Below are 15,282 nucleotides of genomic sequence, written 5' to 3'. Positions count from 1 at the left end.
CTTGGTGAAACTAGTTTTCCTAACGACAAGCTAATATTTGAATAACAGGCAGGAACTGCCTACATCTACTGCTACAAATGAGCAGAATTACACAACCAGATTAAAGGTTTTAAGAACAGGGTGCTTTGGAGATGGTTGAGTCTGTCCTCAGCACCCACAGGCCAGGTGTGGTGGCCAGCATTTCATCTAATTCCAGCAAAAACAGGAGGATCCTTGGGCCTCACTGTCAGCATCCTAATCAAACTAGGAACTCCAGGTTCAGTGACAGAGGGTGGGAAAGTAACGGAGGAATGACAATGGACTTTCACCTCTGGGGCTTCACATGTATGAACATGTGAAGAAACACATGTGCACAGAAACACACATGTGCAAGCACACACAATAGCATTTCTCACCTGATCAGGAAATGTGGTTTCCCTCAATTCTAGATCTTCTTCAGCATATGTCAAAATAGTTTTTAGAGAGCGTCTTAAGAATTCTTCATTAAAATTCTGAGACGTACCCACCAAAGAGGACAGTGACATCGTCACTTGCATTTTCACTCTGGCAAAGTTCTGTGAAAGGGAAATTGCAGCAATTAAGGCAGTCAAAAGAAAACGTGCTTCTGTTTGCCTGCAAAGGGAAAAGGCTAGGACCATGGCCCAGTGCTAGGTGCTTGCTTAGCTTATGTGAGGTCCTAGGTTTGATCCCAATACTGCAAATAAACAAAATCAAAGTTTGGTGGAAAAAATGCTATTCTGAAACATTTTTCTAAGTAATGAAATATACATAATGCAATCTGATTTTTTAAAAGGATGCTGTGGACTCCAGGGAACTAAGCAGCATCTCTCCTGCAGCCTTCCTTCCTCACACCCTATCCCTCTGTCTCACTCCTGGGAACCTCTGGTCACTCAAGGGTATCAGATCAGCTAAGTGATTTTCACTCTCCTGCCCATCTACCAATTCCAGTTTCCTAGTCTGATCCCAGCTTTGTAGCAGACCAAATGCTGTGTGTGGTCTCCCCTTCCTGTCTGGCTTCACTCCCAAGGAAATAAGCAGATTTTCTCCTATAGCCTTCTTTCTTACCCATCTCTTTGTCTCAATCACCAATAACCAGAGACACTCTCTCCCTAGAAATCCACTGATGGCCAGAAAATCAGATCCTCCAGGGAACCAAATCTTTGAGGCAGGCCTCAGTGCCCTTCCCCATTCCTATATGTAGCTTTAGATACCTAGAAACAAGTCTACTTGGGACTTGCAGTACCCGCACATCAGGTGCTCAGAAGTACCTCCAAGCAGGCAACTCACTGGCGCTACATGCTCCTAAGACCCAGAGAGGGCAACAGAAACCAAGGAATGTAAAATCCAACAAAGACCAGATAATAAGACCCAGAATTACAATCATCTCAAATCCAGATGCCAGCATAAAAACACAACCAATAACAGCCAGGAAGATGCAGGACAATATTAGAGTCCAGAAATCCTACCTCAACAGGCCTCAAGTATTCCAATACAGCTGAAGCATGAGACAAAGACTTCAAAAGAGCTATTATGAATGTAATCAAGGACCTGAAAGAGGATATGAATCTACTAATAAAATCTATGAAAACACAAACAGTGAAATAAAATGAAGAAAACAGTTCAGAACATGAGAGTAGAAATGGAATCCCTAAAAACCAAACAGGTAAAAGTAGAAATGAAAAATTTAGGAACTCAAATAGGAAACTTAGAGGCAAGACATATCAACAGAATCCAAGACAAGAAAGAGGAAATGGACACTTTAGTCAAAGAAAGTATTAAAACCAACCAACCAACCATCCAACCAACCAACCAACCAAACACCAAATCAAACCAAACAGAGCCGGGCGTGGTGGCGCACACCTTTAATTCCAGCACTTGGGAGGCAGAGGCAGGTGGATTTCTGAGTTCGAGGCCAGCCTGGTCTACAAAGTGAGTTCCAGGACAGCCAGAGCTATACAGAGAAACCCTGTCTTGAAAAATCAAAAAAAAAAAAAAAACCCAAAAAAACAAACAAACAAAAAAACCAAACCAAACCTTTTGGCACAAAGCATCCAGAAAATCTTGGACACTATGAAGAGACTAATAGGAACAGAGAAAGAAGAAGCCACCCATGTCAAAGGCACAGAAAACATGGTCTACAAGTTCATAGAAGAAAATTCCCCTCACCAAAAGAAGGAAGTACCTATTAAAGTACAAGAAGCAAGCAGAACACCAAATACATTGGACCACAAATGAAATTCCCCATGATGCATTATAATAAAAACACTAAACGTACAGAACAAAGAAAGAATATTAAAAGCTGCAAGGGAAACTGACCAAGTAACATATACAGGCAGATCTATTAAAATAATGCCTGTTATTTCAATGGAACCTTCTAAAAGGCAGAAGGGTCTGGACAGATGTTCTGTAAACTCTCAGAGACACCAGAAGCCAGGCCAGATTATTATACCCAGTAAAACCTTCAATCACAATACATGGAGAAAGAAAGACAATCAACAATGAAACCAAAGTTAAGCAGTATCTCTCTATTCCAGCTCTAAGAAGACACGAGAAACTTCAACATGCTTCAACATGAAAGTGTTAACCACCCAAGAAAACACAAGGGATAAATAATCTCAGAACTACAAATAAATACAGGGGAAAAAACTCACACCACCACAACAAAATGACAGGAATTAATAAACACTGTACGTTAATAACTCCCAATATCAATGGCTTCAATGACTCAATAAAGAGACACTGATTAACAGATCACGTTATAAAACAGGATATATTCTTTTGATGCATCCAAGAAACACAACCATTTTTAAATTAATGATTTATTTGTTTATGTATGTGGGTATTTTGTCTGCATGTATGCCTGTACACCAGAAGAGGGCATCAAATCCCATGGGACTACATTTGTAAGTGTCTATGGGCCATCATGTGGATGCTGGGAAGTGAACTCAAGAACTCTGGAAGATCAGCCAGTGCTCTTAATAGCTAAGCCATTTCTCCAACCTCAAGAAATATATCTTAATATCAAAGGATAAACATAATCTCAGGATAAAAGGACAGAAGATATTTCAAGCAAGTGAACCCAAGAAACAAGCCAGGGTAGCCATTTTAATGTCAGACAAAATAGCCTTTAAACTAAAATTAATCTGAACAGATGGGGGATGATACTACATATTCACTAAATGAAAAATACATCAAGAAAATATTGCAATTCCAAATAATTATGCACCAAGCAGAAGGGCAGAGGACCCTAGACTACAGAAACACACACACACACACACACACACACAGAGAGAGAGAGAGAGAGAGAGAGAGAGAGAGAGAGAGAGAGAGAGAGAGAGAGCGAGAGCGAGCAGCGGCCTGCATCCATCCGACTGGGGATGTAAGCTACTTCCTGACTGGGGATGTAAGCGGCCAGTGCTTCCAGCCCTTGCAGCCGAGATTGCCTGCCATGATAAAGTGCACCTTGAGCTAGGAGCGAAAACAAACCCGCTCTCCCTTCAGTTGCTTCTGTCATGGTCTTCATCCAACAAGAGGAAAAGAAACTAAAACACCAATGCTCCCTATTTTTGTCAAAAATCTCTTCACACTTGACAGGGACTAAATAGCTTCAGTGATGCCTTTCCTTCAACTAATATATCTCCTGTTTGTCTTCAGAACATATTCCTCTGTAGAGCTCAAAACCACTGTGTTTTACTGAACAGTTCCATCTGGAGGTTGCAGGATAACCTGATGTCAGTATATCCAATGCACCTCGTTTCCTGTTTACTTTCTTGGGCCTGCCCATACTCACCCTGCTCTTCATAGGATGAACCTACTCCAGTCCTTGTTGCCTTTAAACTGTCAATTTCTCATTCCTAAAACCAGTACTTTCATCAACAGCCATCCCATTTCTGCTCTGAGTCACTGCAATAACTTTCTGGCTAATCACCTGACTGTTTTTTAGGCCTGCACTCCATCTTCTGTGTAAAATACTAAATGCCTATTAATCATTCTTTTATAATTTGCCAGTGTCTCCCACAGTGTGAACAATAAAATTCAAGTATTCAAGAGAGTAAATATATTACACTCTGAAGTGGGGTCATAGTGAACAACTTAGCATCACTGCCAGTTTGAAATTACTTCCTTCTACACAGAGATGCTAATCTATAAATGCTAATGTGTAAATTGTCTTTCTTTTTTTTTTTTTTCCTAAACAGGAAAAAAAAAATCCCAGAACAACAAAAAATGCTATCAAGAACAACTTTCAAGAAATTCCATGGTTAGTCAAATATTAGGGACTTTAAAAAACTAGATGTAATTTATAATGCAACTAGAATCTTTTGGTTATGAGAACCTGGCACCCAACAGAAATAGAGCAGTATGAGTCTGTATCCCTCAACTCACACCACACATATGCATGCCCCATTTCTTAATACCTGTCTATGAACCCTGACCACTTTCATAGCAGATACTTACATTCCCGATCTCAAAGTTCTGCCTCATGAGGAGGTAAAGGGAGGCACTAGCGTGCGACCGGATTGTACTGATGCTGCTACTGCAATGACGGAGAAGCCGGAGGCACAGATCCGCACACTGCTCTGTCTCTTCCTCAAACAAGAGCTCAGGAAACTGTAAAAACCAGAAAGATGTATGTTAATATAGCCTGACTTAGAAATCTGATAGGTTAGCCCAGAAATGAAACCGAGTGGTTAAGAGACAACATTAGTTAAGGTCAACAGTATTGGACACAGCCAGATAGGTGGGCTGAAATACTGGTGATGTCACTTGTTAGGCGGCAGTGTGACACTGGGCAAGTTTCATTTTTCTGTGTGGTAGGCCCAATAACAAACATTACATACATAAACTGTTGTGGCTTCAGTTGTGTATTATGAAGAACAGTATGGATATGCAAGAGCACAACATAAACAAACAAGACCAAACACACATGTTTCAGGGGTGGGGGTGGGGTGGGGAGAGGACAACAAACAGGAAACAACTGGTATAGCAAAGCACACAATACCTTCACACAGCAAGGGTGGAACTGCCCATACATTTAATTCTTAATAAATGAGTTGAAGAGAAAGCTACATGGTGGGAATGTCCAAGGACCTAGGCTCAATCTCTAGTATCACAAAACCCAGTAGAACAAGGAAAAAGGAGGACAGCCTGCATTCAGCTACTGAGTTCAGGTTCTTCTCAAAACCAAATGATTTTAGACAAGAAGCTGATTATCAATAAATCAGGTAAATACATGTTCTGAAGACAGAGTCAGAGGCCCAAGGTTCATAACATATTGACCAGTGAGTGTGGTAAATGACCTTGGACAGTGCTAAAGAAGAAAGTGAAGCCACATATGAAGACCTCAGGTAAACTCACTCACCTTTGAGACCAGGGCTCTCTGTGTGGCGAAGCAGTGCTGCAGATAGACTGCACTTTGGTTGCAGGCCATGCTCTGTAGCAGCACTTTTAGCACACCACCCAGGATACTCTCTTTGGATTCCGTTACAGACACAGTCTGCAATTTAAGGATAAAATGTAAGACAGCATGTGTCTATAATGTGGCTAGCTAGGTAAATTATGTGTGAAAACACAAACATTTACAAGACAGGAAAATGGTAAAAACTAGAAGGACTTCAAGAGAAGATGCCACACAGTGTTTGGATGGAAGGGAAAAAGGAGTGAAAAGCCAGAGAGACTTCAGGAGCAGACATAGCAGCAGGAGGCCAGGGAGTGCATTCTAAGAAACCTGTAAATAAACCTGGACATCTGACCTGAAGCACGTGCAAAAGTGCCCATGGCAGATTACATTTGTTACATGTCAAAAATACATTTTTCTCTTTCCTCCTTTAAGGAAAGGAATCCCAGCTTTTGTCTGGGGACTTGGAACTAATCTAAAAAGAAGTGTGAACTAAAAACAAGTTTCTCCATGAGGCATGCCCTTAAAAACACACGTGGCTCCTTTGCCCAGTGAAATGTAGTGTGGTGAGGAGAGAAGCCTGAGCAAGTGCCTTGCATAATCTATCTTAGAAAATATTTATACTACCGGTAAGGGGGTCAACATTTGAAACGTAAATAAATAATTAATAAAAAAAATTTATGCTTTTTTTTCCTAGTAGGTTAGACCTAGTCCAATAGATCATTAAAATATAAAGCCTTTTAAAGTCTGAAGAATTCCTCATTTTTGTCATTAAGCAGTCAAGAAATAGAGAATTTTAAAAACTATTTAGTATTTGTCATTGTACTGCCTGGTTTTGTGTGTCAACTTGACACAGGCTGGAGTTATCTCAGAGAAAGGAGTTTCAGTTGGGAAAATGCCTCCACGAGATCCAGCTGAAAGGCATTTTTTCAATTAGTGATCAAGCAGGGAGGTCCCCTTGTGGGTGGTGCCATCTCTGGGCTGGTAGTCTGGGGTTCTATAAGAGAGCAGGCTGAGCAAGCCAGTAAAGAACATCCCTCCATGGCTCCTGCTTTCTGACCTGCTTGAGTTCCAGTCCTGACTTTCTTTGGTGATGAACAGCAGTATGGAAGTGTAAGCTGAATAAACCCTTTCCTCCCCAACTTGCTTCTTGGTCATGATGTTTGTGCAAGATGACTAAGACAGTCATCCTGTGTGTTTGTCTACATGTTGTACGTGTATGTATATGCAGCCAGAAGAGGGTGTTGAGTGTCTTCTACCATGCTCTGACTATTTCTTTGAGGCTGGGTTTCTTTGAACCTTGGGCTGTCTTGTGTCTTCCTGGCTAGGCTGAAACCCAGCAAGCCTCGGTGACCGTCATGTGTCTTCATGTCTTCATATCCTTTGAAACTGGGTTACAGGCATAAACGAGAAGCCAGGCTTTGTTATGTAGGTGCTAGAATCTGGTCTGCAGTCTTCACAATTACACGCCAAGTGCTCCTAACACTGAGCCATCTCTCTAGTTCCAAGAAATACTGGAGGTTTTATGTTTTGAAATTTTCAATCAGGATAGCAGCAAGTAAAATCTAAGAAGAATAACCTTAAGGAAGTGAACAGAACAGACTACAGAGAGAATACAGAATGCTATGAAGTAGGCAGCCATTACAACAGCATTGAGTACAACAGACCCTGAGAGAGTGACAGCAGCAGACAGGGACTGCCAGAAACAGGTGAGAGACTAGTTACTAAAACAACTGGAGCATCCTGGGAACGGATTCACACTCTGGTTCTCCTACTTTCTTCCTGTGTTCATGGGACACTCTGAAACATCTCTGTGGCTAACTACTGTTATCTACAAAAGCAGGATAGTGATCATTTCAATAGCCTTTCTCTTATGAAGACCACATAAGTTAACACTTGTGAAGCGCTTAGGACATTGCTTGAAACACTTCCTAAGTGGCTCCTGTCACTAACAGGGTACTAATGTCTAGAAAGTGACTGATAAAGCAGTTTGCAGTTATGTAAAATTACCCAATAGGTCACTACACATAAAAACCTAAACTACCGCTTAATATGTAGAAGATACAGTAAAAACAGCATATCTCTATGCTACATGTTAACTATATTCCAGTGGGATACCACATTATTAAAAACAAAAGACAAGGCCTTGAATATGACAAACAGATGTAGATTTTATAAGCACCCTCAAAGAATAAACATTTGAAAGCTTGGGAAGAAATAGAATTTATAAGTAGAGAATCACCAACTACTTAGAACTACTGATGTCAGACCACCATTGTGTGCCTCAAACTGATTTTCCAATCTCGGCCTGCTGAATGCGTAGTTAGGCCTCCTGCACGTCTTTACCTGGACAATGATCTCTAGCGTGTCTAAGATGATGAGGTTTGCTTCAGTAGCCAGGTTTCCATCAATCAGTGCTTCATGTTCTATCTCTGCTCTTGACCTGATGCAAAATATTGTAAGAAATTTTACTTATCTTTCCAAAAGGCCAGAAATTAAAAAACGACTTAAAGATTCATTAAAACAAAAACCTTGAAACTATTTGCGTCAAGGAAAACTCAGAAAAAAGTAAGAAAGATTCAGTAATTAATATATTGAAATGTTCTGTTTCCCTATGTCTTGCTGACTGTATAGCAACATATACATCTTTTTTTTGTTTTGAGGCAGGTTCTCACTGTACATCCCTGACTGGCCTAGAACTTGTTATGTGGACCAGGCTGTCCTCCAATTTAGAGATCTGCCTGCCTCTGCCTTCCTAGTGATACTACACCAAGCAACCTATCCATCAGTCCCCACAAGATGCCACTGAGGGCATGCATGTTTGCTTTGCCTTTCAGGCGGACAGCACTCCTCTTCACAGCGGTCACCACAGACACTAGGTGGTGCTAGGTCTACACACTGCTGTATCTAAGGCAGTGTTCAAAAGCTAAGCACTCCTCCCAGATTCCAAACATTTTCAATGTATTTATCAACAACAATAAAAGCACTACATTTTCTAAGATTTTATGTAATTTCCTCTTCACTATTCATACAAATATTCTCAGACAGTAATTTAAGTCTTAAATAAGACTGGGTGGAATCATACATTAGAAACAAAACTTTAAAAAAATGGCACTAGATACTGCTAACAACCTGATTATAATTACTACAAAAGTGTATATACCCTTTCTTCCCCCTCTCTTCTTTCTCCCCCTCTTCTCTTTCTGCCACTACTTTATCTCTCCCTTCCAATAAAACCTCTTCCACGTGGAAAAAACAAGTGTATATACATATTAAAACTCACATTGCATAGTGTAAATACATTTCTTGTCAATTATAACCCAATAAAGAGAGGAAAAACAAACAAAACAAAACAATTTGATGTTGAAATCAGTTGCAAAATGCACGTCCCATGGAGGATTAGTTGAGTAAGTGAGCTTGCCTTATTTATTTTTAAATCAGTTTTTAAATATGCAATATATTTTCCTATAACATATAAAGTTATTTTCTCAGTTTTTAATTTAAAACTTAAAAATCAAACAAACACATGTCTTCTAAGATGAATGCCTAATAAAAATAAAAACCTAAGATGATCTGCTTTGTGTTTAGAACCTAGGCAGCACATTAACGCACTAGAAATCATCTTACTTATCCAGTTTCTCTGTGTTCTGACGCCAGTGAGTCATATCCTTTCTCCACCGCAGGTTTTCTTGGCTCCCAAAGGCACTTCCAGATGGGCTCCTCTCTGTCAAACCAATTTCAAAATGGTATTTCAGTGGGACCATATACACATTTGATAACACAGAAGAAATAGCGGGCATTCTTGATTTTATAAGTAGCCATTTCTTTCAGTTTAAGTGGAAGAAGTGGGCAGTAATGATTTTTATTTAAAAGTTTTCATAATAACTAAGGAGAAAATATTTTCTATATAGAATATATCTTGGGGAGCTTTTAAATAAGCAAAGAAAGAATCTTACATGGGTTGTGTTATAAGGCCAAATGGAACAGCTCATTCCCAAGAGTGTACTGGAATATGCTTAATCATGCTACTTTCTTGCTCTCCCTGCAGGAATGGGTAATCTCACTACACATGCTCCTGATTTAGGATGTACCCAAGGGCTAATCAGAGTTTTATCTGATTGGTTTGCTCATCAACTTCTACTGGTTAAACAATCATCCACCTCCTTTTTGGGAACCTTCTCCCACCCTCCAAGAAATCCTCACCTAAGTATTCGCTTTGCTTCTTGTCATAACATTAATTAATAATTTTTAACGAGACACGGTATCACTCAGTAGCCCAGCCTTTGGCCTGGAATATGTAGCCAAAGCTGATCATGAATTTAACATAATCCTCCTGTCTCAGTCTGGCAAGTGCTGGAATTACAGATGTGAGCACCTTGTAGGCTCTATAGCATTTATTCATATAAGACCATATTACCCGACAGATGTGATGCCCCTGGTTCATCATTTAATAATAAAGTATCTGGGATAGACTGAGTACATAACAAATTCATGTTCATACAAAAGCATAATAGGAACTAGGAAGATGGCTCCAGGAATAAGTGTTTGCCATGTAAACAAGAGATAGGAATTCAGATTCCCAGAAGCACACACATGCTAGGCAGATGTGCTAACCTGCTTGTAATTTTAGCCGTGGGAGGCAGAGGGGACCTTTGGAACAAGCTGGCTAGCAAGATGGTCATATCATAGCACTTTGGGTTAACTACAAGGCTTTGCCTCAAAGAATAAGGAGGAATAATTGAAGAAGATTCTCACATCAACCGTAGGTCTCCACACATGCATGGAACGCACCATACATGCACATATACAAGCATGCAGGTAAACATACATCACAGACACAAAAAGATTAAACACCTGTAACAGAATAAGTTCTTTTTCAAAAATATATTCTTTGTGTACATGGGGGTGGGAGGGAGGGAGGGAGGGAGATACACACACACACACACACACACACTCACTGAGACTTGACATACGTGATGAGAACTAAACTTCTGTCTTCTACAGGAGCAGTCTACAATGATTTCCTTTGGTCTACTTCCTGGCTCTATAGGAGAAGCAGGTAGGGGTGCTTCCTCCTCGAGGACTTTAGGTTTGAAGGCAGACTGGATGGCATGGGGAGCCTTTTAACAGGCACCAGAACTTTATCCTGAGTGACAAAGCACCAGGGCTGGTGGAGAAATCCACAGGCATGTGATGGAATCAGATTTCATTTCCAACTAGGAAATGAAAAGCCCACTTCTGAAAACAGTGAGACTAAAAACTGTCTGAGAGGATGGAGGAACAACAAAGGGAAGAGTTCGGCATTCACATGGGAAGTTTAAAAGTACTAAGACACAGAGATCACTCTAGGTAATGAAGACAAGTCTCTATGAAACAGAGGTCACTCTATGGGATGACAGACAGACAGACAAATCTCTATGCTTTCATATTGTTTTCCTTTCTCAACTTTTAAATTTGAAATGTTTTCTCTAGATTTATTATTGTTGTTGTAAATATGTGTTTCCATGTGTGTACGCAAGGTCAGGTACTCATGGAGGTCTGAGACCATGGGTCCCTGGGAACTGAAATTACAGGAGGTGGTAAACCACCTAACATGCTCATGCCTCTGCACGAGCATTAACTGTTGAGTCACGGACCAGCCCTCTTCTGAAATGTACTCTGATCACATTTACCACTCTTTCCCCAGCTTCCTTCCTACTTACCCCACTCAATGCTTTCTCTCCTCTATAACCCATGGAGTTCAATTTGTTTCACTCAAATACTCTTGGATTTAGAGCCTGCTATGGGGCATGGTCAACACACATCTGTAACCTGGCAACAGCTCTTATGCTAGGGGTGAAATTTCTTGATTCAGTTACACTCATAGTTTCTGCAAAGCCACGGTGGACTTGCAACAGTGGTGACTACAGTCACAGCTCTTGGAAGTGATGCAGCCCTAACCAAGAGGAGAAGATGCACCTACCGAGTTGCCCTCGGCTCCGCCGTACCATTTCCTGCCTGGCACCGATGCTCCCCAGAATGGCTTCTTCAAGCTTGGCTCTCATGTCTTTTGATTTCTTAAAAGTTAAACTATTCATTCGTTCAAATACCTTTTTCCCCTAAAATGGAAACACCAGAAGAGGCACTGAGGACACTTCCTTCTTCCTTTCTGTGTTATTTTACTTCCTTATAAGTTTCAATGGTATAATGGCTACTTACTTTGTACTCAAAGCAAGATACACACAGGTAAAGCAGATCTAACAACCGGTTCAGCTGGAGGACCGAGAGATCTGAAAACCATTTCTGCAGAACTGTTTCATCTGCATTCTTGAGAACCCAAAGCAGACAGATCAAAAGGCTCCTGCTTGACTCTGCTGAGAAGGTGGTGTGCTGCCGGCCACTCTGAAAACAAAGAACAGTGGCGTGAGCCCCACTGACCGGTGATCATTTGGATTGTTTTATTTGGGAAATGCAGGTAGAAGGCCTCCAAGTCCAAGGCTAGCCTGAGCTACCCATCAAGCTTCAGGAAAGCCTAGCTATATTCCAAGACTCTGCCTAAATTCAAATGAACAAATACTTTAAAATAAAATTCTCTTAAAAATACATTACTCATTGCTTCTTAAATCAGGAATTTGATTTCAATAACATACAGGAAAGGCAGCCATACAGCGCCCTGACCCTCGTCCCGGCTGCTGAGACTGCAGGGATGGGCCTTGAGACTGCAGGGATGGGCCTTGAGACTGCAGGGATGGGCCTTGAGACTGCAGGGATGGGCCTTGAGACTGCAGGGATGAGCCTTGAGACTGCAGGGATAGGCCTTGAGACTGCAGGGATGGGCCATGAGACTGCAGGGATGGGCCTTGAGACTGCAGGGATGGGCCTTGAGACTGCAGGGATGGGCCTTGAGACTGCAGGGATGGGCCTTGAGACTGCAGGGATGGGCCTTGAGACTGCAGGGATGGGCCTTGAGACTGCAGGGATGGGCCATGAGACTGCAGGGATGAGCCTTGAGACTGCAGGGATGGGCCTTGAGACTTGGCTTAGGCTTAGATTCTTAGTGCACTTAAAAAATTTTCTTACATGGAATTTTCACCAAAAGCATGCTACACTAGAAAAATCAATTAATTGGATCTCATCAAAATTACTATTTTTTATTTATTTATTTATTTTTCTTTTTCTTTTTCTTTTTTTTTTTTTTTTTGGTTTTCGAGACAGGTTTTCTCTGTGCAGTCCTGGCTGTCCTGGATCTCACTCTATAGACCAGGCTGGCCTCGAACTCAGAAATCCGCCTGCCTCTGCCTCCCAAGTGCTGGGATCAAAGGTGTGCACCACCACCACCTGGATAATTTTTATAATTTTATACACATTGCTGAAACAATCCAATTCATACCTTTGAAAAGAATTTAGCTTTTTAAGTGCCCCACAAAAACTGTTAGGGCTTTCAAGTACTTTAATGATTTGTCTACAAATAATTTTAGCCTATACTGTTCCTGAATTTTAGGAATAAGAATTCATGCTTAGGCAGGGTGTGGTGGCGCACACCTTTAATCCCAGTACTCGGGAGGCAGAGGCAGGTGGATTTCTGAGTTCGAGGCCAGCCTGGTCTACAGAGTGAGTTCTGGGACAGCCAGGGCTATACAGAGAAACCCTGTCTCAAAAACCAACCAAACAAAAAAAACCAACCAAACAAAAAAAAAAGAATTCATGCTTGGGAAAGGACTTGTAGGCCTGCTTTCTTGAAAACACCACAGACTTTACAGTAAATACACTGCTCAGTCTTTGAAAGGCAGCTGGGTAGATAGTTATGATAAAAAAATTAAGAACAGCACCAATTTTAAGAATTTTCTACAAACAGTTAAAAAAACCTAAAATGTTACATTTTATACACTATCATGAACAGAAAAGATGATCTATAGGAAAAAGGAAGGACTGGCAAATCAGGTGTCTATGAGATCTGCACCTGGAATATACAAAGAACTCTTTCAATTTGGTAACAAGACAAAGGAATTGAACAGCCCTTTCTCCAAAGAAAGAGGATGTGGCAATGAGCACTTACTGGGATACTCACGCTATTTAAGAAAGGCTTAGCTTCTCAAAATGTTGACTGGACTGCAGCAAACCCACGCCAAGGTTTCTACCCAAGGGAGATACAGAAAGACTTGCATACAAGTATTTACTCCAGCATTTATTATTCCTAACAGCTGACAAACTGGAGTATCTAACCGTTAACCAACTAAACACAGATAAACAGAATTTGGTCTGTCATCAGAATACCAGATTAGTTGGTACTTCAAAAGAGACAAGAACCATGGAGACTGCTACTGAGCAGATGCGAGATCTTAAAAACATGCCTGGGGAGTGACAGGAAGGACACCACAGGTGACGCAGCACAGAGCTTCATTTACATGAACGGGCCAGGACCCTTAAGTCTACACAAATGGAAGGCAGGTTAGCCATTGCCTTGCTGGGCTTGCTAGAAATAAGGGGATGGAAGACACAGGAGAAAGCTGCACAGCTTTATAATTAACTATAATATTAAACTGTACAGTTAAGCAAGTCTACCTGAAACATATAAAGCTATTACAAAGCTGCCAAACACAGCAGTGCCTTTATATAGTGCCGTGTTTTCTGAAAGCAGTAACTTAGAAAGCTTTTTAGAATGGAAACTCTGCCCATGATGGCTAGTCTCCTCCTGCTTCCATAACCCCCCTGTTTGGGAGATCTTCACAGAGTACTCTGCTAAACTTAAAAGGCACAAAATTTAAAGATGACAGTATTTCTTAGAGCTAATAAAGTGGGTTGTAAAAATGAAGGAAAAGAACTACATAAAATAAGGAACTTTTATAAAGTTCTGAGTGACAAGATACAGGGCTGCATGCTGTCCATCCACAGCACACGACAGTCTGGGAAAGCTAGTGTTTTCACAGAGCTCAGCATACCTCTGCGCCAGTTAACACAACAGCCTCAGCAATGGACCTCTTTCTAGATACCTGGTAGTCTAGAAAAATAAAACAAAACCCCCAACTTTTTGTAAGAGGTTCATGTTACCGTTGACGTGAGGAGAAAACTGCCAGGTCTTGTCAGCTGAGGGACGGATGTTCCTGCAATTGCCATGGCAACCGTCTGGCTTATCATGCTCCCACTCTCACTGTCATAGTCATCAGGGGCTATACAAATTGGCCTTCCTCGTTGATTGTGTGATTCTGAAAGGGAAAAAGGTTGAAGACTTTCGGTCGGCTAACAGTTATAACGCATGCACTCCTACCCTGTTCTCCAGGACTCTCTAAGAGAGACCCATCAACTTACACACACAGCTGACTCCTGGACAGCACACGGGTTATGACCCCCAGAACCAACAACCCACATGTAATTTCTACTCTCCCAGACTCAACTACTAATCCTCTGGTTGACTGGCAGGCAGCCTTCCAGACACTATGATACTGGTAACAGTGAGAAGGTCTTAGGCAGAGGTGACTAGTGTCACAGCACTTTAGATAGATACAAAAGCTCACTGTACTAGCCACAGGGGACAGCTCTAGTTACTACAGTCATGTATCTATTGTACAGTATGTGCCAGAACTAATTGATGCTGTTGTTTTAATGCTGCATTTGTATTTATTTATGTCTTTTAACTGTGAGTGCTACCATGTATAAATACTGTGTGTATTTTTAAAATAAATTTTATTTTATATACACTATGGTAGAAATAGCTTTTTTGTTTGTTGTTTTTTGTTTGTTTGTTTTTCGAGACAGGGTTTCTCTGTGTAGCTCTGGCTGTCCTGGAACTCACTTTGTAGACCAGGCTGGCCTCGAACTCAGAAATCCGCCTGCCTCTGCCTCCCAAGTGTTGGGATTAAAGGCGTGCACCACCATGCCTGGCTCAGAAATAGCTTTTTAAAAGACTATTA

At 41.1% G+C, this 15,282-nt stretch overlaps 1 protein-coding gene across 5 annotated transcripts in view; it reads right to left on the bottom strand.

The window, feature by feature from the left end:
- The window catches only part of Dock7 (dedicator of cytokinesis 7), a 196,552-nt gene that overhangs the window by 31,500 nt on the left and 149,770 nt on the right, over positions 1 to 15,282 (bottom strand). For all 5 annotated transcript variants that reach the window (XM_085839169.1, XM_085839170.1, XM_085839171.1 and 2 more), the window contains 8 exons: positions 14,423 to 14,577; positions 11,594 to 11,776; positions 11,358 to 11,493; positions 9,023 to 9,119; positions 7,742 to 7,838; positions 5,360 to 5,494; positions 4,456 to 4,608; positions 396 to 554 (listed from right to left, as the gene is read on the bottom strand). In XM_085839169.1, the coding sequence (XP_085695295.1) occupies positions 396 to 554; positions 4,456 to 4,608; positions 5,360 to 5,494; positions 7,742 to 7,838; positions 9,023 to 9,119; positions 11,358 to 11,493; positions 11,594 to 11,776; positions 14,423 to 14,577 (1,115 nt within the window). The remainder of the gene's footprint in view (positions 1 to 395; positions 555 to 4,455; positions 4,609 to 5,359; positions 5,495 to 7,741; positions 7,839 to 9,022; positions 9,120 to 11,357; positions 11,494 to 11,593; positions 11,777 to 14,422; positions 14,578 to 15,282) is intronic.

This window comes from Mus caroli, unplaced genomic scaffold, assembly GCF_978045245.1.
Source record: "Mus caroli unplaced genomic scaffold, Mus_caroli_1 scaffold_6, whole genome shotgun sequence".
NCBI classification, from domain to species: Eukaryota; Metazoa; Chordata; class Mammalia; order Rodentia; family Muridae; genus Mus; species Mus caroli.
The sequence above is the reverse complement of the archived record's forward strand: the minus strand, read 5'-3'. Positions and strand labels throughout refer to the sequence as shown.